This window comes from Drosophila arizonae, chromosome 3, assembly GCF_054131065.1.
Source record: "Drosophila arizonae isolate 15081-1271.41 chromosome 3, UAZ_ARI_1.0, whole genome shotgun sequence".
Lineage (NCBI taxonomy): Eukaryota > Metazoa > Arthropoda > Insecta > Diptera > Drosophilidae > Drosophila > Drosophila arizonae.
The window spans coordinates 24,569,932-24,596,166 of NC_142923.1; the positions used below are offsets into that span (position 1 = coordinate 24,569,932).

At 34.9% G+C, this 26,235-nt stretch overlaps 4 protein-coding genes across 13 annotated transcripts in view; 1 reads left to right on the top strand and 3 right to left on the bottom strand.

The window, feature by feature from the left end:
- The window catches only part of Hr39 (Nuclear hormone receptor FTZ-F1 beta), a 34,496-nt gene extending 17,869 nt beyond the window's left edge, over positions 1–16,627 (bottom strand). Inside the window, exons 1-3 of one of the 7 annotated variants that reach the window (XM_089463382.1) lie at positions 16,421–16,568; positions 15,365–15,521; positions 14,942–15,013 (exon numbers count right to left, since the gene is read on the bottom strand). The gene's annotated coding sequence lies outside the window, so the exon portion shown is untranslated. Of the gene's footprint in view, positions 1–14,941; positions 15,522–15,839; positions 16,177–16,291 lie in introns of those variants that run through there. The other 6 variants (XM_089463379.1, XM_089463377.1, XM_089463381.1 and 3 more) reach the window with 6 other exon arrangements.
- A 344-nt stretch (positions 16,628–16,971) lies between these two features.
- On the top strand, positions 16,972–22,815 carry NTPase (ectonucleoside triphosphate diphosphohydrolase NTPase). 4 transcript variants are annotated; one of them, XM_018003390.2, is made up of 4 exons: positions 16,973–17,196; positions 20,708–20,858; positions 20,988–22,117; positions 22,190–22,815. In XM_018003390.2, exons 1-4 carry the CDS (start codon positions 17,167–17,169, stop codon positions 22,280–22,282), a joined length of 1,404 nt encoding a protein of 467 aa, XP_017858879.1. In that variant the 5' UTR covers positions 16,973–17,166; the 3' UTR covers positions 22,283–22,815. The 4 variants fall into 4 exon arrangements, with proteins under 4 accessions (XP_017858878.1, XP_017858879.1, XP_089321188.1 ...); XM_089465062.1 differs by lacking the exon at positions 16,973–17,196 and adding an exon at positions 19,317–19,439; XM_018003392.2 differs by lacking the exon at positions 16,973–17,196 and adding an exon at positions 20,355–20,582.
- A 605-nt stretch (positions 22,816–23,420) lies between these two features.
- Positions 23,421–25,019, bottom strand: RabGGTb (geranylgeranyl transferase type-2 subunit beta). Its single transcript, XM_018003395.2, has 2 exons — positions 24,220–25,019; positions 23,421–24,166 (listed from the first exon to the last, which is right to left on the bottom strand). The coding sequence occupies exons 1-2, from the start codon at positions 24,815–24,817 to the stop codon at positions 23,739–23,741; spliced, it is 1,026 nt and encodes a 341-aa protein (XP_017858884.1). The 5' UTR covers positions 24,818–25,019; the 3' UTR covers positions 23,421–23,738.
- A 335-nt stretch (positions 25,020–25,354) lies between these two features.
- Positions 25,355–26,167, bottom strand: Sbat (LSMD1 domain-containing protein Sbat). Its single transcript, XM_018003399.2, has one exon. It carries the CDS (start codon positions 25,942–25,944, stop codon positions 25,606–25,608), a length of 339 nt encoding a protein of 112 aa, XP_017858888.2. The 5' UTR covers positions 25,945–26,167; the 3' UTR covers positions 25,355–25,605.
- Positions 26,168–26,235: the final 68 nt, after the last annotated feature.

The following is a 26,235-nucleotide window of genomic DNA, read 5'->3' on the forward strand; positions in this document are numbered from 1 at the left end:
GAGCTTTCTTACTTGTTTAACTAAAAGTTGTTTAAGAAACAATTTCCACACATTTTGTTTCTCTTTCAGCTATTGCAATTCATGCGTTAAACATATTTGATGAGCATCTGTATTTGTTTTAATTGTTTGTTTAACCTCTTCTGCTTCTTTGTAATTTTTTTTTTTTTTTTTTTTTTTTTTTTGCAACATTAGTCTGTTTGCTTCAATGACACAACGTTCCAGTTTATCGATTACACAATAATGCACAACAACCTGCCAAACAGTTTCACTAACTAACTGCCCAACTGGCTGTCTGGCCAACAGTTGCAGTTGTTGCTTTTCTTGTTGTTGTTGTTGCTATCTAACTGGTACGAGTCTCAAGAATGCCAGCACGCACACGTTGCATTAAAATTGCACTTAAGCCAAATGCAAGCCTACTCAAAAAAAAAAAAAAAAAAAAAAAAAATATATATATATATATATATATATATATATATATATATATATATATATATATATATGTATATATATATCGAAAAACCGGAGTGGGATGGGAAATGATGAATAATAGATGCTCTGTAAGATAAATGAGAAATGGGATGCAAATAGAGGGAATGGAACTTAGTTTTCAGTATGATGCTGTTATTCTGTTAGAGGAAAATGTGTTGGGTAGCCATAATAGGAAATATTAAATATATCCCTAAATTTATAATACGTATATTCATATATTAAACATGAAATATACATTACATATATCCATTATATATAATATATTCATAAAATATACATCCATTGTATATTAAAAAAAATATAAATAAAATGTTTATTTTTCTATTCAAAATATCAAATTTGTAAGATAAAAATGCCAAGTCATCATGCCCATTCATCATTGCATTACAGGGTACAGCATAAAACAAGAAACTCAGCTGCCAAACGGCCTGCAAGACCAGAACGCGATCGCCAACAACCTTGTCCCAAAACAACTTGGCAGTAATTCGTTTTTCCTTTTTATATCGTTTACGAACATGAGTATATATACATACTTATATGTATATATATATATTAATATGTGTATATAGTTTGCACGTACGACGTTGCCAACTTGACTTGACTTGATATTAATTAAACGCACGCAAAGAGCCAGCGGCAACTGCTGCAGCAGCAACACCAACAGCAGCAACAGCCACAGCAGCAGCAGCAGCAGCAGCAACAGCAACTGCCAATTGCCCACCCAGCGTTGGTTGAGGAAACAAGTTCCAAGAGAACAAGAAAAAACCAAAGCTTAGAAAAGAAGTCAACGGCTTGTGGCTGAAGCTGAAGCTGAAGCTGCAGCTCTGGCTGCAGTGCGTCGATAGAGGTGGGCGGCCTGAACAGGCGCCAACTGCGTGCCGACTGCCTGCCTAGCACATGCTGAACTTTAGCCTTCATCATAAACTAATTAAAATGTGTCTCAAACTAACATTAATACAATTAAGTTTTAAGGCAAAATACAAAATAATTTATAATTCACTTAAAAATAACACCAAATTATGGAGTGTATATTAGTTTATAATTTTGTTAAAAAGTAAAACTAGTTTTCGTATGAAAAGTTTTCGTGCTTGTTTTCTAATAAAGTAGAATGAGAGGCGAATATTTAAAAATAAATTATTTTTTTTTAAATTTTATATTATGTTTAAATTTTATATTTAAAAACAATTAATAATTAATTAATTAATCCCCTTATTTTTTTTTTCTTTCAATAAGAAATTTAGAACTACTAATTTATATTTTTTTTTAAATTTGTATATTGCATATATATTAAAAATATAATAGTAATAGAAAAACATTATACTACACATTTAACAATCATTTTTGTGATTTTGTGATTTTAATTATCATTAAAACAAATATGTTTTAAACAAATATGTTTTAATGATAATTAAAATCACAAAATCACAAAAATGATTGTTAAATGTGTAGTATAATGTTTTTCTATTACTATTATAATAATTAATAATTTTTAAATTTATGTATATCTTTTTTTATTTAAATATCTATATGATACATATATGTATATTACTTTCCTTATATTAAACAGTATACTTCATATTTAAAAATCATTGTCATATATATATATATTTTTTTTTAATTTTGGATATTTTTTTAAATTAAAATTATTTAAATAATTTTTTTATTTGAGGATTTACTACAATAAAATATAAAAACTGTAGTTAAATAATGCAATTAAATGCCATATTAAATATATGTATTTTATTAATTTTTTTTTATATATGTATTTTAATTTTTAATTATTTGAATTGTAGCAAATAAAATTACTCATATGACATAACATTAACCTCATTTTTTACATAGATAAAATAGAGTATATTATATATGGATTGTAAAGTTGATAAACTGCAAAATTGCTAAATTGCAATTTATAAATTAGCAGTAACTGCAAGTTAGTTGCCTTATCTATTTGTATGAACTGTTTATTTGTTTTGTCTATTTTTACAGACATTTTACAGTAGTCGTAACCACTGTGCGCTGTCGGGCTCGTTGCTTGGGCAACGCTGTTTTGCATGCGCCGCTGAGCAGCCGGCCAGTTGCATTTGGAAGCGTATCGCTTAATGACTTTGTTCAAGGGGCTTGCTGCGTGGCAAATGCAACACTGACTGACTGACTGTCACTTTGACCAACAGACCACAGTCAGTCAGTCAATCAGCCAACCAAGTTGCCTGCAGCTCGTCATGGGAAAGCCAATGGAGACGACGTGCTCACATGCCAAAGCCACAGGCAGAGCCAGCACCATTTGCTGTTTGCCATTTGCTGTTACTTGGCCCGTAGCTGCATTTTGGCCCTCTTTTTTTTATGACAATGGCAAAAATGCTTATAATTTCTATTTTATTAGTATGAATTATTTTGTCCAGTTATTGTCATAGCCGGCAGGAAAGAGCGAATGTCTTTACATTTTTTAGTGTACTAAAAATTTTAGCTCAACTAATTTTTGTAGCTCATAAATCATTGAATGAAAAATCGCAGATAACTCATAGGAAAATTCATAAATCATATACATAGGTAAATAAGAAAACATTTCGAATGAAATATTCTTTAAGAATTTCTTTTAGAATAAATGTATTCTGAAAGTAATATTTAAAGAATATTTTTATATAAATTTATTCGAAAAGCAAAAGAGAAAAATGTTTATGAATATTAAAAAAAAATAATAATTATATTTAAGAATAATAAATTTATTCTAAAGGTAATATTAAAACGATTAAATTATTTCAAAATATTTACTTGCTTATGAGTATATACAAAAGATCTATGGGTTCATTTATGTTTGATTTGCACATTAATGATGATAAACTCTATATTTTACACATATACAGACAGACATATAAACATACGCATATCTAATTTATTTGTATATTTATATCACTGCATTGCTAAAACGTGAAATCTAATCCAAACACTTTCTTAAAATAAGTGTATGCATATTTACACACATACATAAGCATGCATGTCGTTTACACACACACACATGCACATACTTATACTCTTGCATGTGCATGCGTGAGTGCATGCAGACACACATATATAAAATAAACCCCACGTCAATGTCATTGCTCCATTTGCCTTGGCCCTGTGCCCAGCGCTTGTCCGTCCACCCATCCGTCTGTCCCTCTCTGTGCTCGTCCTTTGTTCCGTTTTAATAGTTTCTCCAGCCCAAAAAAAAAGTCCACTGCAGCCAGCCGTCTGCAGCAGTGTCACCAGCTGCACGAGCGCACCTCCAAATAAAGCGCTCTCAGAATTCGCTCTCTACGTAGCTCTCTCTCTCTCTCACTCTCTGCTGTTCTAACTCTCTATTTGTCGCGTTGTCTGCCGTTTTGTCTTTGGCGAATGCATTTCAGTGGTTCGCTCGCTCAACTTTCAGCTGCCCATTTTTACGTATGCGTTTGCGTGTGTGTGTGTGTTTTCTACATTTCTCATTTTTCTTTTCATTTTTTGTTTCGCTTTACCACGCCATTTTTCGGGGCAAGGTCATCAACGAGACAAAGTCAATGCCCGCCAATGACCTCTTCTTCTGGCCAGTCTTCGTTGTGCTGCCGGTGGTGCTGCTGCTGCCGCTGCTTCTGCTTGTGCTGCTGTTTCTTTCTTCGCCGTGCTTCGCCGCTTCGCCGCTCCGCCGCCTCATTTACAACTTGTTCTTGGCATTGGCTGCGACCATCGAAGGGGCAGGCATGATGACGTGTTACTTTTATTCTTGCGTTCTTTGCTCGGCTCTCGCATTTCTTTTTTTTTGTTCCTACTATGGCTTGTGTTTCCTCTTCGTTGCCATCATCGGCGTCGACGTCGTCGTCGTAGTCGTCGTCTGTCGCTTTGTTTGGCTTTTTATGTCTTGGCAACAAGTCGTCGCAGTCGCTGTTTTGCTGTCGCTGTCGCATCGCAGTCTGCGTCGCCGTCGTCACCGACGCGTCGCTGCTTCGACTTGTGCTGACAATGTTTGAACGTATTTGGCCTTTCTTTTGTCTGGCTCTTGTGTGCGGCTGCTGCTGCAGCGTTTCTGTTTTATGTTTTATGCTCAGCTCTTTGTGTGTCTTCTGTTTGCTGTTCGAGTTCGATGTTAGTTACCTTTGTCTCTGTGTGTATGTTGTGTGTATGTGCGCAAATGTGTCCAATGATCTTCTTCGCGCGCTGCTTTTATTGCCTTTTGTTTTGTTGTTATTGTTGCAAGTTCTTCGCCCTCCCGGCGAGCATTTAGCTACCTCGCGGCGCTGTCAATGTATGTGTTTGTGCTTTTTCTTCTTTTTTTATAAATTGTTGCCTGTCAGTGTTGTCAATGTTATTGCCAATGGGCCCTCTGCTGTGTTTGACAACTCTCTTAGCCTTACAGGTTACACAAACACAAACACACACACACACACAGACACAGTCAATTTTATTGCTTCTCGTTCTATAGATTGACTTGTCATACAATTTAAACTTCTATTAAATCTCAAAAGTCCTTAAAAAAAACTTGATTATAATTGCTTTTCAATCGCTTTATCAATTAACCTTTTATTTGCCTTATTATATTTTTTTTATTTATTTATTTTTTATATAATACAATCTGGTTTCTTTGCTGTATAATAATATAGTATATATATTGAATAATTTTAATTACATTTAATCTTTAAAATTATTTAAAAAATAAATAATCAATTTAGTCAAGTCAGTTAGTAAATAAATATATAATTTGGAAACATTTTCTTCATTAAACCATAAATCCTTCATAAATATGCTATGAAAATCCTTACTTTATATCCATCATTTATTATTATTATATATTATCATTCATTCCGATCTGATAACCTTCCCGACTTCAGTAGCAAGATCAACAACTCAAAGTCCTGCCCTCATCAGCCTCAACCCTACAGCTCATTAAGGAGCTTAGTTATATACATACATCTTCAGCTCGAAGTTCAGTTTCAAGTCGTAACTCTTAGCATCTTAAACTACCATCTGCCTATGTATGTGTTTACGTCTACACCTAGCCATGTTGTACATACAGATGTAAATATCAAAACAAACCGCTTTAAGACCCGCCTGTCCCATTCGTTCAGATTTCTCAATGTGCTGAGCCACCTTTAAAAGCGCTGAATAAGACATAAATCCTTGAAATTATGTTCGACTCGCTCCTTAAGTTCCGTCGCGCTGTGTCTGAATCGCTGTCTGACTGTCTTTCTGTCTGTCTGTCCGTCGTTCTGTCTGACAAAACGCGCGTTGCCACACTTTTGCACAAATCTGATATATGTATGTATTTAGTTTTTGTTGTTCCCTCATTCGTTTTGCTGCCTCGCAAACTTGATTTGTTTTGATTAAAGCAGCCCAAAATGCGTTTGCTTTACGCCTGGCCATATAAAAAAAAAAGGTATCAACATTTTTAAACATATACATATATGTGTATGTATATATGTATATGTACACTTTTTTGTATTCTTCTTAATTTTGATTTTCTTAGCCGCCTTTTGTCGATGCGACGGTGTTGTTGTTATTGTTGTTGTTGTGGCCACGTTTTGAAGGACATTCGCTTAATTTAGGACCTGAGAAAACATATATATTAACAGGCGTCGCTTATTATATACGCGAAACGTTTTTTAATTTTTTAAGTGGATCCCTGAGGCAGTTTCAACTTGTTGAATAAGTGTGCTACATAATATGTATAATATATACACATATATTATTCCCGCTCGTTTCACTCTCGATTTTGTGGCGCAAATGTTCTTTCAAAATATTTGCAATGCCTTTTTTTTTTTCTTATAATGAAGAAGCTTTTTTTTTTTTTTTACATGTAAATATTTTACCAGTTTTTTTGTTTTTTTGTTTTAATACATCATTTAATCATAAAATTTTGCTCTTCCAATAGATTTAAAATATTTCTATTATTGTAGAAAGATTGTACTCAGATAAGGACTTAAGACAGCAAATTTTAATAAATATTCTAGGGCCGTTTCAATATTGAGAAATATTTATTAATTGTTTATTTAAAACTGCAGATAAACATCAAAAACTTTCTCAAATGGTTTAAGATAAGATAGAATAACTAATATTGCAACAGATTGATTGCTTGCAACATTGATTCATTTTTAGGTGATTCATTTGTCTATCTTGAACTCAATCCATATGTTAACACAATTATATTATTTTAAGAAATTACATTACGTTCCATTTAACATTTAAACAATATTTTAACATTAACAATTAACAGTATTTTCAGTATTTTAACAGTATATTTAGATGTTTTCATCCTTCTTCTCGATTCTAAAATCTTTCATCTGTAGAATTTCAACAAGTTCACATGGTCTGGCAAGTAGTTAATAAATAAACTACCCAATTCCCCACACTGAATCATTCGACTAAAGCAACTAATTAAATATCACTTGAAATTTCATGCTACTCGTGACTTGTAGCTTTCTAGTATACAGATTCTTGAATGATAATCTGTTTTTTTCTTTTTTTGTTGTTCTTTTGCTTTCTTCATATGTCTTTCGTATTTCTTTGCAAATCTTGGCAATCGACGTTGACCTGTATTAGAGATGGATTGATAGATGGAATAATAATTGACCTACTTCAACTCTTGCCCGAAGCATGTAAAATACAATGAAAAGCAGATAAGGTATAGGCGAAATTTGATTATGAATTATACGTGGGCAAAGAACGTCCATCAATTTGTCGATTTGTCAATTTAATCAGGCGACAGGTTGACAATGCCGGTAACTGACTGCGTTTCTCTTGCTCTCTCTTACTCTGTCTCTCAGTCACACACACACGTTCTCGTTCTGTCTTTATCGCTATCTATATACAATAAACATATATAATACATATAAACCTTCCAAAAAGTGTACATAAATAAATTAGCACATTTCAAACAGGAAATACACACATGAAATAATCAAGCAGAAAAGAACGATGTGTGTTTGAGTGTGTGTGTCTCTATAGAAAGCCAAGCAACGACCTTGAGGCGATTTTTTTTCAAATATATATACACGCAATTAAACATATATACAGATATACATATATAAGCTGATGAAAAATTTCGCCACGTTTTGGCCAAATGAGTTTGGCAAATGATTCATGACAGCATTTCGATAGCATTCTTTATATACAATATATATTCGCATATAATGTGAATATATAATATATATATATTCGGGTCGATATATCTTTATGTACGAACGGTCGCGTGATAGAACGCTACGTACACTTTTGTATCCGCTAATTGGCTGTGAAAAAGTCTGCCAACGCAAAATGCCACCAAAAACAAAATTAATCGGCCAAATATTTGGCAGATAAGTCAACAGAAACGGCATTTGATAAACACCTGTTGTGGATTGGCTTATACAAGGTAAATATATAATATACGCTGTCAAGTAAACGAATATTGTAGTGAGCTGACGCTCAAATATCTATAGAAATACCCATAAAAGATGAGCCCAGTTCATCGTATCTATAAAGATGTTTGAAATATTCATATAAAATTAATATTTCTCTGACACATCGAGACATAAAGGCAATAAAAATGTGCTTGGAAATTTTTTCAATTATATGCAAAGTAAATAGTTTCATGACACTTTAATAAAAAAGGTAATAAAAAACATATTACAATAAAAATATATAATTATTATAATAAAGAAAATATATATATAAATATAATAAATCTTTATAGTATTTTTATTATTATTTGGAAACAATTTACAATATAAATTACTATTAGCATTATGAGTTCTTATATTTCAAAGCATTTTACATTAGATTAAAATATTAATTATCATATTTTATATTTTTATTATATACAATAAAAATAAAAATATTTTCGAGTATAAAGATATGTATATTATTACACTTTTTTATGCTACATTTTATATTTTTATTAAATTTTAATTTATCAAGAAATTAAAATTAAAATTCAATGAAATAAAAAAAATATAATAAAAAGTTAAAATTAAAATTTATTAAATTATAAAAAAAAACATTAAAATGCATACTTTACAACAAAATATTTATATTTTTATTATAAAATTATGCGTTATATTATTGTATTTATTGTTTTTATTTTATTGTTCATTTTCTGCTCATTTATTTCTTTAATTAGATTAGATTGTATTTTGATCATTTTGGGGTTATGTTTTTATTAATAATTTCTTTAGTTTACTATTTATTAATAAATGTCATTCTATTTATAATATTTATTAGTATTACAATTATTATTATTATTATTATTTTTTTACTCAATTGTTTTGCAATGCTTTCACAATTTTGTTTCCATTTTATTTATTTATTTTGTTTTTCTAATCTGCATATGTTGGTCTAATTTGTTATTATATCCACCCTCGGCTGATAGTGCTTGAATAATTAAAGTGAATTGCTTTATGATTTGAGCTACTGGAAGTTTTGCAGTGACTCTTGAGATTTGAACAAACACTCACACATAAATCAAAGGTGAGTGTTATATCTGGAAATTTTGCTGGTCATGTATCTCCTACTAACTACTTATACTCTATACAACTTCAGTTCCAGTTCCAACTCCAACTCCAGCTTTAGCTTCAGCTCCAGCTCTAGTTCCAGCTGCAGCTTGTGCTTTAGTTAGGAGCTAAGCGCCAAAACATCATGAGCCATGCGTCATGTGAAAAGTCACTCAAACTGAGACCCAAAAGAAACCTGAAACAGGAAGAAACCCGTTTCAGTTTCTATGAGTGTATGAGTGATATATTTATACATGGCTGTATGTGTGTTTGGGCAGGGAGTGGAACCAATCAAGCAAAGCAGCCAAAGAGGACCAAAGCAAAATCCAAACAAACTGGAGCCCAAACGCTAAACCACTCGCTCGCTTGCTCTTTGGCTCGCTGGCGGCAATTTTCGAGTGATTAGTCATCAGGCAAAGGTAAAGGTAAAGAGCCAGACACACGCAGAGACGGCACCAACTTAGAGTGAGCGACAGAGAGAAAGAGAGAGAGAGGGGTCAGAGATCGTTCAATGTTTATTCAAAAACAAAACACAAAAAGTAGTAAAAGAAGAAGTAGAAACTTCAGCTGTGCTGAACGACTGACTCCCCACGCTTAGAATAGTTTCTAATAAAAAAAAAAGTTGTTGTTTTATGAGCTCGCTCTCTTTTCTCGCTTCTTCAGACTTTCAAAGCTGCACCCGTGGTCCAATCAATTTTTATCGTTTTGCTTTAATTTGATGAGATTTTTATCGATTTCTTGTTCTGCCAATAGACGCCGCCTGCCTTCAGCCGTCTGCCGTCCAACGTCTGGCGTCTGCTGCCTCATCTTTTGTTTTGCATAAATTAAATGGCTAATGGCCATAAATTTTGTTCTTGTTGCTGTTGTTCTGGTCCTCTCTCTGTCTCTCCATCTCTCTCTCCCTCTCTATCTCACTCTTTAAGCGCTGCTACGATTTATTAGCTGACCTTCAGCGTTATAAATAAACAAAACTTACAACAAAACTGAGAACAAAACGTAGCAACAGCTTCAAGCAACAGCTCACTTTAAGTCTGCCCAAACTTTAATATCTTTTCATAGGAAGCAATTAAATAATGCCTTTATATCGATGGCTATATTAGCAATTTAAGTGAGCTATAGGCATTACTTGATTCAAGTTTCGGAATATAAAAATGTTGAAATAGAGATTAGGCCTTTCTCTTTAATAGTTTCAATATACAATGGATGTTCATTAATGAGATATGCTTCATATGAGATCTAATTTCCATGGGAAATGTTTAACAACAAATTATATATATTCAGTAATTATTCAAGATTTAGTTGGCTTTTGCTTTTCGTATATTTTCCGGATTAGTTGTTTTCTTATTTTAGTATATATTTGGAATGGAGTTAGTTTTTTTTTTGTTTTTTTTTTTTTTTTTTTTGTATATTTTAGTATATATGTTTAGGTATAGATTTTCTGTGATTATTTACTATAAATTCGTATACTTTTAGAAAAGTATTTATTGGAATATAAATTTAGTATTTATTTGCTATATTTATGTTTATTTTGTATTTAGTATATGTTTTTTTTAATGGCGTTCATTGCATTATTAAGTATTCTATTCATTTGTACACAATCTATTTATATCATATAAAATATATACACTATAAGTTCTTTGCATATCTAGTACATAATTATTTTATATATGTTTGTACAAATAAATAATTTTGTTAGTATATATTCTCTATATATATTATATAATACATATAAAGAATATATTAAAGAGAATATTATATAGAACATGTTTAGCAGCGATTCTGCACATTTACTACATTTCGGCATTGCATATTTAGTATATCTGCTTTTCATATTATATATAAATTTATTTTTAGAAAATTAAATTATAATTATATTAATTAACTATTATGTAGACTTGAAAAAGCAAATTTTGTTCAATGATAATAATAATTCAAAAATAATAGATTTGTATTCCGTTACGTCTAGAGAGTATTTCTCATAAATGAATCTTTTTCAGTTTTTAGAGCGTATTTCCTTTATTCTTGATTATAGCTAACATTGTTTTATATTAATTCATAAATCCTGAAGTAAATATATTGTTGAGGCATATCTTTTTTACAATTACAAAATAAACTTGATTCAAAGGATGATATTACAATTATATAAAAAATTAAATTTATTATTTAAATTTAATTTTTAATTGGTTACAAAGCATATAAATATTTGTCAGTGATTTAGTACATTTTATTAGTTATTGATTATTTTATTATTATTGATTTATTGAAATTAATGAGTTACAAAATTTAAGGTATCCTTATATACAATTTGTAGTTCCCATTTACTTCCTAAATGCAAGCCGCTTGGCTTATGCCCGAGTTCAAATGCAGTGCGAAACAATTGTTACACAACCCATCAACAGCAGCAGCAGCAGCAGCAGCAACGGCAACGGCAACTGCAACAGCAGCAACAACTTTTGCTGTGCAACATGTTTCGCGGTTGCAGCAACGGCAGCTGCTTGCTTAACGGGCAGCAGGAGCAGAGCGAACAGCAGTTGCAGTTGCTGTTGCTGCAGCGCACAGAAATTGGCCAAAACGATCATGTTTATACAGACACATAGGCCATAGAAACGGCGCCGTGGTGACCAGCAACAGCAACAGCAACTGCAGCAGCAGCAGCAGCAACAGTTATGGCAATTGCCAAAGTTGCAGTTGCAAAAATCAAACAAAAAGCCAAAAAAAAAAAAAGAGAAGACAACAAACGATAAAAAGCGAAGCAATGTTGGCCAAAAAGTCAACAGCAGCAGCAACTGTTGCAGCCAAATGGCAACAGCAGCAGCAGTTCAGCAACAATGTTGCCAGCCAACAACAACAACAGCAACAACAACAAGTTTCTTTGACTTCGTCTGCTTCTTACCGTTTGAGGTTACAACAAGGTAAACCTGCTGCCATGTTATTGTATCTGCGCTTTGATCTCTCGCCTCAGAGACAATAGAACAAAGCGAAAACCTTGTTGCTGCAACAGCAACAGCTACATCAACAGCAACAGCTACAGCTCCAGCTCCAGCTATAGCAACAGCAACAGCTGAAGAATTATGGGAGGAGGTCAATGCTGCAATTGTTAACTGCTAATTAGCAGTCAGAGAGTGAAAGAGAGCGACTGATGTTGCCATGTAACAATCGATATGTGCCTGCGGATGTATCGAGAACCGGTTAACAGATGGTCGAAACCAAAAACAAAAGATGTTGCCGCTGATATTGTTGTTGTTCATGTTGTTGCTGGTGCTGTTCTTGTTGTTGTTGTTGTTGCCTTTGCTGTTGTTACAACAACTGGCAAATTAGACATTTGACATGGCATTCACTGACAAATTACAAACAACATAATGCACACTAAGCTTTCGATTTTTTTTTGCTTTTTGAGAAACAATAATCGAATACAATTTGGACCACACGCAACACTGCCACAAAGCCTGGAAATAAATCAAATTCCAGTACTGATTGACAGCAGTTTTAAAAAGTTCTAGCAGCAGATAACTGACAATAGTTTTGTTATCGTTATCGTTCTGATTTCGCCAAACAATAGATAAATGAACTGGATTCTTTGAAGATAAGCTACAGCTTACCATTTTTTTTCGCCTATTTCTATATCATTTTACAGCTTTAATCAATAACATTAAAGTTTTTGTTCGATAACTTTAGATATGTATATTCCTTATTAGGGATAAATAATATTATTCTTAAATAATATTATTCTTAAATAATATTTGTTTTCGCCTATTTCTATTTCATTTTACAGCTTTAATAAATAACATCAATGTTTTTGATCGATAACTTTAGATATGTATATTCCTTATTAGGGATAAATAATATTATTCTTAAATAATATTATTCTTAAATAATAATATTATTTACCCCATATTTGACCAATATATCAATAATTAACATATATATCATTCAGTTTTGTAGTTTTCATTACCAATAAAATCTTATAGCCTCAAGCATTTTCACAATAATTTTTTATTCTCATATTTAGTTAAGAAATGAATACTGAATTTTGACAGTTTCGGCTCAAATTCTAAATCAATAAGTTATCGATAACATATCATGCATTTACTTTCTTCTAACTCTAACTGCAGTCCACACTTTTGGTGTTTAACTAAAGAGTTCCTTCAATATAACATTATAGATTCCTACATGTTAATCGATAACTCCAAACTCTTCTCTCGATATGGCGGGCCCTTAACTCAACTTGTCTGTACTTGCTGCTTATATTCCATCCTCTCGGCTTCTGCTTAAGTTATGACAGCAAAAGCTGTAAATTAACATTTGAGGCCACGTTTAGACACACTTAAAAAAAAATAAAAGAGTTCAAGAACATAAACAAAGCATTGGACGCGGCCAATGGGGTAAACATCTCCAAAAACGTCGGAAAAAAAACCAATCAACTTACAAAACTTGCCGACAACCTTGGCCAAAGGAGAACGATAGAGGGGGAAAGAAATAGTAAAAGAGAAAGAGAGAGATAGATAGCGAAGCAGTCTCCTGCTGCAGCTGCTCCCGCTAGCTGATAAAAGCCAAGACCGTACATAAACCCAGTTACGAACAAGTCAGAGCAATAAGCCAATAACTGACTCGACTAAATAATACCCTGTAGTAAATATAGAGGGGCTGCTTTTAAGAACAAGCTCAGACTACTATTTATGGTTACTATGCCTTTATTTATAAAATCAAAGTCTGCTTAAAAATATATACATATGTATTTAATATATGTCTATATTCACATAAATGTATTTCGCCACTAAATTAGCCACCTCTCAGCAACAAATCACTATTTTACAGGGTATACACATTATGAGTGAAAAGCGCAACTGCAGCAGAGGCGACCAATAAACACAATAACCGCAACGCGACGGCGACGTAGTCAAAATAATAATGAGCCAACATTTAAAATGGTTTATGCGATGCCAACATCATTATCGTCAATGGCCAAGATCATTAACAACGTCATTATCACAGTTATGAACATGATGATTACAATACACCTACGGCACAGGCCGAAAGTCTTTGATTTTTCTAGGTCAAGCCACACACAGATGACGAAGAAGAAAGAGTGGAAGAGAAAGAGTGAGAGGCAGGAGGAGAGGAAGAAGTGGAAGCAGAGTTCAAAACGTGCCCGGGCCGCATCGTTAAAAGCTTCTCTTAACTGCGCCTCGTCTCCACTCTCCCCTCCTTCTCCCTCCTCTCTTCTCCTCTTCTCATCTTGACAACTCGTGTGCTTTTTGACGTTGGAAACAATTTCCGGTGGCCTCCGGCCAACCGCTGCACAATTGCAGTTGACGCAGCCGCAGTCGCCGTCCCAATCCGATCCAAGCCGAACCGATCCGAGCGGCAGTCGCATGAGTCAGCTCCCACATGAAAGTAGTTCAAGTGACCAATGGCGCCGTTACATTTCGCTGCTTCAACTGAAGTGTGGACCTCGGCTCGCATCGCTTGGATCGGATCGCTGCGACTCCCAGATCCCAGCTCCCAGCCAAACGTTTCCCTCGCAATTGGGCGTTAATTAAATTGTTTTCATTTGCCTGACCCGTTGAAGAGGCTTGTGGTTAATGCTCAAGTGGTTATGTGCGATAAGTGGGCGGAAATATTGGCTGAGGGCCCAGCAGCAAAAGTTCAAGATTAAAGCAAAGAGAGTCCAACAAAATATGGATATAAGCAAAAAGATTATATATATATATTTCCATATATGTATATATCCACAATAATCTAACAATCCAGCATTCCGTTTAGCATTACTGAAAACTTTTGTAAACTATCGACAATCGATTAACTTAGAATTTGGAGTATCGATTATTATATATTCAAATTTATTTACATGTCTAACTAGAGTCCAATAAGAAAATCACTAGTAGAGGTATTATGATCAAATATGTATGCAATTTTCAACAAAAGCTTAATGTTTATTTCCCCTCTTAAATTTAATTTATAAAACATTTCTCACTTACCATTCAAAATTGTAAATTTAGTATTCCAATTGGGCGTATATTCAGTCTAATAAGATTTGTTTTTAATATTCCCTAAAAGCAGGTGTAGTCATGTTACACAGAAGTCAGAATTATGTTTCTCACTTAATTATAAATTGTTTTTTAATATTTATTTAGCTGTTTACTAATTTCGTGTATATATTTTTTATTTAATTTGCATACATTATTTGTTTGTTGTTTATTAATTTATTAGAATTTTTTACATTATTTTATACACATGTTTTACATTTTCTTTTTTATGCAAATTTATCAGACATTTGTTGTTGTTGTAAAAGTGGATTTATAAAATATATTTGCACAATAACGAGAACGGTAATATTATTGCACAACGCCGTTTTTTGTTGTTGTTGTTTCCTTTTTTAAATATTATTTCATTCTTTTTACCTGTGAATTATTAACGGTAAATTAAATATTCAGCGTCGCTGTGTATGCATGTGTGTGTGCGAGTGTGAGTTAACGAGCAACCGTGCACAGCAAATTGACAAAAAGTAAATAAACAAAATGCTGAAAAACGGCAACTGTTGAAGTTGCAACGCGGAAGCTGCAAGCGCAAAACCAGATTTTATTTCTGCAACGCCATCCAATAAGAATCACACGTACGTGCGCTTTCTTTATAAACGTACGTGTACGTGTGTATGTGTCTGTATGTATGCATGTGTGTATGTTTGAGTGTGCATGCCTATGTGTGGGTTGTTCTTTTTTGCACTTGCTTGCTGGCTGCTTTCTTTGCTGCTCTTGCTCTGGGTTTCATTTTACACGGCAACAGAGCGCCGCCTCTGCTACTACCTCTGCCGCTGTCGCTGGTTCTGCCTCTGCCTCTGCCACTGGCAAGCTACTCTTGCGTTGCGTTTTTCCTCACCTTTGCAGAGTTTATTGACATTTTCAGCATTTGCTTTTGTGCGCTGCTTTCTTCGAGTGAGCGTGCGCTCTCCCTATTTTAGTCTGCGCCTCTCACTCTCTCTCTCTCTTGCCCGCTCGCTCTTTCTCTCTGTCATACATATACACAGGCACTTGTTTTTTTTTTTTCAGAGAATAACCTTCAATTTTATCTTATTGCGCTCTTGTCGTCGTTACACACACATACACGCACACTTGCACTCACACACGTACGCACGGCCCCACATTTGCAGCTTTGGACTTGTAGTTTTGTTGTTTTACGCTGCGTGAATTAACATTTGGCTTTTCGATCTGTTTCTTATGCACCTTTGACTTAATTTATGTACAACTTATTTTAATGCGATCGCTTGCATTTTACAATTCCGCATACGCATACGCTGGAACTCATACATATGCACACTCATTCACACTCACACACTCTTATTCGATGGACGGCTGATTCTGCTTCAAAAACATACACAACAAATGATCTTTTTTAGCCGTTATTATCATGTATGCAATTATTTGAAAAAATTTGGTGTTATAAATATTTCATTTATTTACTTTTTATTTTGGTTTTGTGCTATTGCTACTGGTTTTGCACAGTGAAACGAAATTCTCACAAACACTTTTTTCCACAACGCTTGCGGCGTTACACAGGCACGCGCGCAACTTCTCCGAACGGCATTTGTTTTGGTACTAACCGCAGTGTGACCGCAGACAGAGAAGTTAAAAAAAAAAACAATACCGTACTTGAGAAGAGTAAAAGAAAACAAAAAATCAGCGTGACCAGAGGTATGCGAACCATATAATACCCAAAAAATACCAATATAAACAAATACCAACTAATGATTTCCATTTCAATCGACAAGAATTTGAATAAATATGTTTTGCTGTTTTTTTGAAGTTAATTAAATGAGAATTGCTTTCCTATATATAACAAAATAAAAGTTTTTAAACTAATATAAAAAGAGGAAGTAATCAAACTTAAAATTTTTGGGGTGCCGCTTATCAACTGGTTCTTGTGAGGGTGACCATTAATTCAAAAAACAGTATTATACAACACTGATTCGACACTTCAAACACTGCTTCAAATCAACAACAACAGCTGTTTGGCAGCCTTTAGTTTAATTTAGTACGCCATTTCGTGCGCGACGTGGTGGTTGGTGCTATTTAATTGCTCGTAGTTTTAGCTGTAAAAACAAATTACCCTTCAGCGCTCCAATGAACCGTTACTGATTGCCAAAAAAATAAATTACCGAATGTGTTAGTGAATAAAGCCTATTAAGAGTTTACACAAATTTAGTACAATGACAAACACCGATGTGCGAAAGAGAAAGGTAGGCAAAGGTTAAAGGGCATTGTTACATTTGTTTCAAATGCTAATTTCGGCGCGTTTATACACATACATATATACAAACATACACTGATACGGAAATTAAAGCAAATACTTCGCATTTAGTGTGCCAAGTTTATTTACATACTTAATTGATGTTCAATTTCAATTGTTGCTGCGTGCGCCCGGCAAATAGTATAAGTGTGTTAGAGATGAGCAAAAGACTGATCTGCATAGTTGATCTAAGTTTATAAAGTGTACTAATGTTAGATATGAGCAACAAGTTATTTGCATAGCGGACCTAAGTGTGCTACAGTTGAATATGAGCCACAACTTATATACATAGTTTGCTCTAAGTGATCTAAGGGCACGAACATAACAGTTGGATGTACGTAGTAACAGCTGATCTACATAGCTGATCTAAATTTAAAGATTCAACTGAACTTTAAAGTTGATACATGTAGGTTTTTAAAGTTGAGGCAGCATAAGTGAGCTAAGTAATTTGTTCTAAATGATCTAAAGCTTCATGAATATAACAGTTGGCGGTAGACATGGATAAAGAATAATAAAGATACAAAAATTTAATTGCTAAACTGACCTAAAACGATTAGCTTATTACATTGACTGAGAGCCTTTGTGTTTGTTACACGCAAACGTGCAACAGGTGTTGTTTTAGTACTTTGTAAATAGAGATGAGCAAAATATTTGCAGAAATACAGTTGCCAGAATGGAGCCGAAATAAGCTAAATATAAAACCATATAGTTTTTGAGACCGCTATATGTCAGTATAACAGCTATTATTACTGTAAAAGAGCAGTTACCACAGTATAACACTGTAAAAGCAAAATCTGTTACAGACTAAATGAGCTGTCTTTATGTTGATGGTTGTTAACAAGTTAAATATGACTGAATATTGATTTATTTACATTCGAAATATTGATTATACTTTTATATATGTCAGTATATGCCTCTATTGGCGTATTTAGCTAGTCAACCCAAACTTTGACCGCGCGGCCCGTTTTAATTTGCGTTTCGTTTGCTTCCGGCATATGAGAATCAGCAGGTTTTTCATTTGCCTCACCTTTTTTGCATTTTGCTCTCACCCACTCACTCTCTCTCTCTCCTTCTCTTTCACTCGCCGCAAGGTCGTTAAATTGATGCGAGCATTTGAGATAGTTCAATGTAGAAAATAAATTGCTTTCTATCGTAAGGAAAATGTAGTGTGTGGGGAAAACTGGTTGATATACGATTCTTAACCCTTATGGGGCAATAAATTTGAGCACATAGTTGAATATGTATATGTATGTATATACAAATATAAATATATTTATATTTGTTTATATAAATATATATATTTTACATATAAAAATATAAATATAAATAATATCTACTTTACTCTAAAAAATAACTTTTCAATTTAAATGAATTTAATTTTAACAATATTAATTCATTGTTTTTTATATACACATATATTTCGAATAAATAAAATATTCGTAATATATTTAAACTAAAATTCATTACGTTTTTTGGCTAGCTAAAAAATTAATAAATGAATATAAATAAATAATAATAATAAATATTATAATAAATTATTATATATTATTTCATAACTAAAATAACACATAAATACTGAAGTCGACTTTAAAATCGAGTTACCGAACGAATTCAATCATAAAGATATTTTTAAGTGCTACTGTTTGCTGCCGTTATATTCATAACGTATGGTGAAATAGTTTGCAATAGAGTTATTTATTTACTCCCCGACTGATAAGTGAAACACTCAAAGCATATTAACCCACATTATGCACGGCTCAAGATAAGCGATACGAAAAATGTTTGGCCGAAGCGAGAATCCTGTTTAGTCACGTCTTGGTTATCAATTTTTAATTTCCTTAAAATATACATACATACTATACGCATACATACATATAAATAAATTCTATTAAGTGTTTTATAATTGTATCGATTAGAAGGCGCCGTCATCTCAGCGCACCTGGCGACATTCCCAACGGTCGCACAGAGTAGCAATTTAGCGCTTTGTTAAGCATTGCCAATGCAATTGACATGTAAATTAGTGATATGTATTTATATATACCCTATATACTAGATAGTATATACACATTTATATAATTACATTTGCCGTCTGTAATAGTTTCTAGCCTCTTGTTTGTTTTCTTTTTGTTTTTTTAGTGCTAATTTATTTGCTGAGCTTGAAACATTTGTGTAAATAATTTAATGGGAATTTTGGTGAGTTTGTTTGGTCCGACATCTTCTCCTCTGCTGTCGTTGCCATTTCAGAAATAATATTTAATCAAGCTAAAAGACTCGAAAGTTAAACAAACGATATCTTATCGGTCAATAAGATAACCTTCACAGGGAGCACTAGAGAAAATTGAAATTTAGCATGACTATTAAGTTGCTTAACATGGTTGTAATTTCAAAATATAACTAATATTCCATGCATGTATATTATATATAGAAATATAAGATAAGACTAGAATACAAATCCATGTGTAAAATACAAAGCCAAAGCTTTTAGTTTCATCAGCGGCGAGTGAATGAAATAAATGCGTAGTCATCGTTATAAGCAAATGATAGAAATAGTTTGTCTAGAGTAAGACCTCAATACAAAGTATGGGTGGGACTTCTATAAATATGAAATATACATTAGGGGAACTATTGTATAACAAAAATATTTCGTCTAAGGAATATAACACTACTTAACAAATCAGGTTTAGCAAAGATTTCAGACACAGCAAAGTATAACAAAAAAAAAATATAAATAAATAAATAAAAATAAAAATAAATAAATAAATTCAATTTAATTTTAATACTATATATACATTTCAACAGTTGCTCAAATACAGGTGTATAACAAACCTGTAAGAGCTAACAAATCGTATAACATTTTTTACGAGGTATAAATAAAATCTAAACGCAAATAAAGTCAAAATTAGTTATAAGTATCTGCAAATTAATATAATTTAATTGTATAACGCTCTTAAAAGTGGCTTAAATACACGCGTATAACAAATATCTAAAAGGCAAAGCATATAACACTTTTCCCATTGCCTAAGCAGCACAAATAAAACAAAGTTCTAAAACACATCAGCAAACCTCAATGAACATGTGCAGCCCTGGCAGCACAAATTATCGATAGTTAAATACTTGACAGCCCTCGCTGCCGATAAACGGCAACAACATTGCCAAATAACAGATAAGAAGTCGAAATTGTTTGTGTCGAAAGAATTGCATACGTTGCTCTTCACGGCCGAAAAGAAAGAATTGAACTAAACAAACAATTGAGGCAGCTGGCAACATGTGTTTTAAGGAAAATGCTGGTTATTTATAGACAGCAAACGCACAGACATGAGATACGAATACAAGCTGGTAGAGAATTTTAGAGCGACATTAAATTATACACATATATGTACATATGTACACATATGCATTTGTATATTTCATTGACTGTTGTCGAATAGTTGTTTAATGTGTTTTATATTCTCATGTTGCAGCTGGCCAGCGATGACAAATCGTCGCAGCAAAATCGACGCAAGGGCAGCCCCAGCGCCGGAAACGGAAATGGACGCGGCGGTGTAACCAGTGGCCTCAAAGTCTCATTTCTATGTTTGGTTGTCTCTGTTGTCCTGCTGCTCTTTGTCTTTGGTGTGTATCAATTGTTTTATGCTAAATCAACCCAATCAAATCTAACCAAATCCTCTGTTCTGCCCACTGTCTCCATCAACTATCGCTCATACAACAACAAACAACAACAAAAATCGCAATCTGGTTCAGGTCTCGCCTCGGATAATGCGAGTCCATATCTGGCCCGTCTCGCCTCCAAGCTGGGCTACAGCAAGGTCCAATACGCCGCGATCATAGATGCCGGCTCGACGGGCAGCCGCGTCCTGGCGTACAAATTCAATCGCAGCTTCATTGACAACAAACTGGTGCTCTACGAGGAGCTGTTCAAGGAGCGCAAGCCGGGACTCAGCTCGTTCGCGGATAAGCCGGACGAGGGCGCACACTCGATCAAGCTGCTGCTGGATGAGGCGCGTGCCTTCATACCCAAGGAGCATTGGGCGTCCACGCCGCTGGTGCTGAAGGCCACGGCTGGGCTGCGTTTGCTGCCCCAGAGCAAGGCCGAGAATCTGCTGAATGCAGTGCGGGATTTGTTCGCCAAGTCGGAGTTCAGCGTGGACATCGATGCCGTTGAGATCATGGACGGCACGGACGAGGGCATCTTCAGCTGGTTCACTGTCAATTTCCTGCTGGGTCGCCTGTCCAAGACGAATCAGGCAGCCGCCCTGGACCTGGGCGGCGGCAGCACTCAGGTCACCTTCTCGCCCACAGACCCGGAGCAGGTGCCCGTCTACGACAAGTACATGCATGAGGTGATCACCTCCAACAAGAAGATCAATGTGTTCACGCACAGCTATCTCGGCCTGGGTCTCATGGCCGCCCGACATGCCGTCTTCACCAAGGGCTACAGCGCTGAGGAGACATTTGTGGAGAGCATCTGCGTAAATCCCATCATTGCCAATCGCACCTGGATCTATGGCAATGTCAAGTACCAAGTGAGCGGCAAGGAGAACAGCAAATCCAGCGCCGAGCAGCCAGTGGTTGATTTCGAGGCCTGCCTGGAGCTGGTCAAGAGCAAGGTGATGCCGTTGGTCAAGCCGAAACCCTTCACGCTCAAACAGCATGCGGTGGCGGCGTTTAGCTACTACTTTGAGCGCGCCATCGAATCGGGTCTGGTGGATCCGACAGCGGGCGGCGAGACGACGGTGGAGGCCTATCGTAAGAAGGCCCAAGAGATCTGTGCCATACCCAATGATGAGCAGCCCTTCATGTGCTTTGACCTGACCTTCATATCGGTGCTGCTACGTGAAGGATTTGGCCTAAACGATGGCAAGAAGATTAAGGTAGATTGGGAAATTGATTACAATATAATGTAATATATATGTATGTATATTTATATATGCCTTTTCTTCTAGCTCTACAAGAAGATTGATGGCCATGAAATCTCTTGGGCCTTGGGCTGTGCCTATAATGTCTTAACCAGCGACGAGAAATTCAATAATTCCTAGTTCTCTTCTTCACTTAGTCTGTAGATATATATATATATTATATGTATATATATAGCTGAAATTGTTTATGGAGTGCCTTAGACGTGCATCGAAGTATACTACACACACACACTCACACATTTACTGAACTATATAGTCTATATATCTGCTAGCCAGTTAAAATATTTATGTGCTATGAATTCATTTCAATTGTCTTTAATTGAAAGCGCAAATTCATTTAGCTTTAACTCGTGTAGGGGCCGCACTTGACTTTGTTTCTTTGTAGTTTTCTCTTGCCTTTTCTTGTAATTCCAAATTTTTGTTTATTTTGTGTGTAACCAAACGTAAACTGCGATAAGCTCGTAGCACCCTGCTAGGTTTTAGACTCAAATACATACCTTTATATGTAAATACTATATATATCTCTGCATGCATATCTAATTTATAGAATTGTTTTAACATTTAAATGAATTGGAAGCTATGCAAGTTATAAAAAATAATAATTAGTTTATTTTTGCAATAAAATAAAAAGTTTGTTAAATTGGAAAATGAAATTGAAGTAGTTTTTTTTTTTAAACAAAGAATTGTTTACTTATTCTTCAAATTTAGGATCTGGCTTGCTACGATAAAACAAAAATTAATCAAGTCGCAAAATTTTACGCTTTTTGTTTTAAATATAAATCTAAATTATTTAATTTTTTTTAAAATAATATTATTTTTGCATTGAAATAAAAATTTCATTTGGTTTGAATTATTTTAACTGTATACGGATTTATATAATCTTTTCGATCTCTACTTACAAATTTTAGGATTTCACATTTTGCGACAAAATAAAAATATATTAAATTGGTAAATGAATAAATGCAATAAAATATCAATTTTTAAAATTGATAACTAAAATAATCAAAGCATTTTTGCTTTAAATCTGAATTTTAAGACTTTTCCCTAGCTGAAATAAATATAAAATTAAAATTTGTTAAATTGATAAATTAATTTCAAGAAATTTTTCTTAGTTACAAAATTTTAAGTTATTTTCATAAATACATTTGGAGGTTCTCTTGCTGCAAAAGAAATAAAAAAATAAATTTTAGGCAGGTTTTTTACATCTGTAAATTTTAAAAACTTTTTTAGAAACCGTAAGTATTTAAATTCTTCTCGATCTCTAATTGCATGCTATCATAAAAATAGTGTCTTTTATTAACTTTTTACTCTATTATATTACAAATATAAAAAGATGTTTACACGGCTTGCTTATCAAAAAACAATAGAACATAATATATATAAATTGAGATATAAATGCATAACAAGCGCTAATTGTTGAAAGAAGTAAAGTGTAGCTAATATAGAAATGAACTTTTGACATTGTTTACTAGAATCGTACGATTTGTTTTTGGGCTCTTTAAGGTATCTGTTCTATAAATTAATCATTTAACATTGGCTATAGCTTTTGTCTTAATATCATCAGGTTTGCTGCATTTCACGCCTGATTCAGCACTTGCGGCTGAATGCCCAGCCTGTCGATGATGTATTGGGGCATGCAGAGCGTCGGATTGATGGCCTTCAGGCCGGGGTGGCCCAGCAGGGAGAGGCCACCAATGCCAAAGAGCGTGTGGAATATGTCGGGCATGTTGCCCGTGCGATCCGAGAAGCCGCCTGTCTCCGTGTCCTGGCACGAGAGTATAAACTGCTGCAGTTTCTCGGAGCTAATCCAATGCAAGCGACCCATAATCGTCAGCGATGAGAGCACCCACCAGGAGTAGCAGACATCGGGCAGCTTTTCGGGGCGACCATTAAGTCCACCCGAGGGCAGCTGCCGCTCGCAGAGCCACCAGCCCAGCTTGTCGACGTCCAGCAGATGCAGCCGATGGGTGAGGGAGAGAAAGCCCACACAGCAATAGATGAGGCCTGCAAGGAATTACGGCTAATGACTGTTCATTGAAAAACATGCTGTGACTCACCTGCATGTGACTCAGCGCCTGGCTTGGAGCCGAAGCCTCCATCTGTTTGGTTGCAGCACGACATAACAAACTTAACCGCCTTCTCCACATCGATGGTCTGTTCCATGCGCTTGAGCAGCGTCAACGTGGCCACCGCACAGAAGCTAAACCTGTTGTCCACCTCGCCCCACTTATCGCCAAAGAAGCTGCCGTCGGGCTGCTGCAGACCGACCACGAAACGCACCACGGCATCACAATCGATGACGTCCAGCGCATCGTAGGTAGCCAGCACCTGGATGGCGGACAGCGTGTATAGCATGTGCGGATCGTGACCCTCGCAGGGCGCAAAGCCGCCGCTGACCGGGCACTGGCAGCGCTTGACGAACTCAATAATGGACTTACGATCGAGTCGATCCAGCTGGCCCATTATGTCCAACGCTGTGACGCCCCAAAAGATGCCCGACATGCGCAGGAACTCGGTCATGCAGTACTCATAGTCGTCCTCCTGCTTCCCATGATTCTCAATGTATTTCACATGCTTCCAAAATTGCAATTTGCTTGTGTCGTCGCTTTCGGTGGCACCACCATTTGAAGGCTTAACGAAGGTCGTGAAATCCATCGCTGATTGGTGTTCAATTGAGTGTTGATTTTTAGCAATTAATTGCTCTACTGCTGTGTTGACATTATTAATGCTTTTTCCAACAATTTAGTTGTTGCTTTGTTAAAGGCGGAGCGCACGAAATGTACTAAAAAATGACAAAGCGCATAAAAATACTACAACCGCAGCTGATTTTCAACTAAATATGTATATGTAAACAGTTTGAATCTCTGTATATGCATGTACATTAAAATACATATTTTGATACCAATTTATCAAATTATTGGCTATATTTATTATTCTTATTTTATTTTATTTATTATATACAAATATTAAGTGGTTTATTGAGCTCATTCGGTTGAGAAAATAGTAGTTGGCAACGCAATGTTTTGCAATTCAACGGGGCAAGCAAACAAAACAGAGGACAATACAGTAGTTCAATTAAATATGTAGATATGTACTATTATATTTATATATATATACATAAATATTATTATATTCCATGAAATATATATGTAAATATTTACATTACACATATTAAATATTTTGCATAAATAATTAATTTTTTGTGTATATCTTTTATTAAAAACATTGCCCCTTCGACTGTTTATATATAGAAAATTTAAATTTTTAAAGAAGTGTATATCCAACAATTGGTTTTGCCTTTGTTTTTGATGACCTATCTACGACTTTTGAAGTGCGTTCAGCGGAGCGACAACACTGTAGGATAACTTTTTGGGCTCTCTGTAGGAGTATTGCATGTATTGCATTTGGTAATATTGCATGCTTACAGAATTTGTATGAATGGCTTAAAGAATTGTCGATGTCCGCGGCTCGTCGATGTTCAGCGAGACGATATGCTTCTTGGCCACCATCACGTTGCCCAGCAGCCGAGGCTCTTGCCCCTCCACCAAGTACTCGGCGCACATGGACAGCACAATGTTTGCATCACGATCTGTGCAATTGAAGAAGCCAACCAAAACACGCCCATCCGTTATAACGATGCGCAGGACACGGCCCAGCCACTTCTGAAGCTTTCGTCGTCCGGGGGTTAAGTTTGCATCGAGCATTTGCGGTGCATTTGTTGTTATTCGAAACGGCTCTGAGGCGCTTGGAGCTGAAGGAGGTGGCGGAGGTGGAGGATTCATTTGGCGTCCGCTGATGCTAAGATCAGGAAAGTTGCTTGACGTGCTCGGTATGATTGCAGATATCTTGTGTGAAAATATGTTTATTTTTGTTGCCCTGTTGATAAGCCTTTCAATGATAGACACGATAACTACCAATCGCAAGAGATGCGACCAGTGGTATCGATAGTTTGAATTATTTAATTTGATAGATCGAAATGTTGCTTATTGTGTTGGTTATGTGTATTTAAATTGTTTGTTGTTGAAAATTGTTTGTTCACTTTTATTTGTTGATTAGACTTCCAATGATAGATA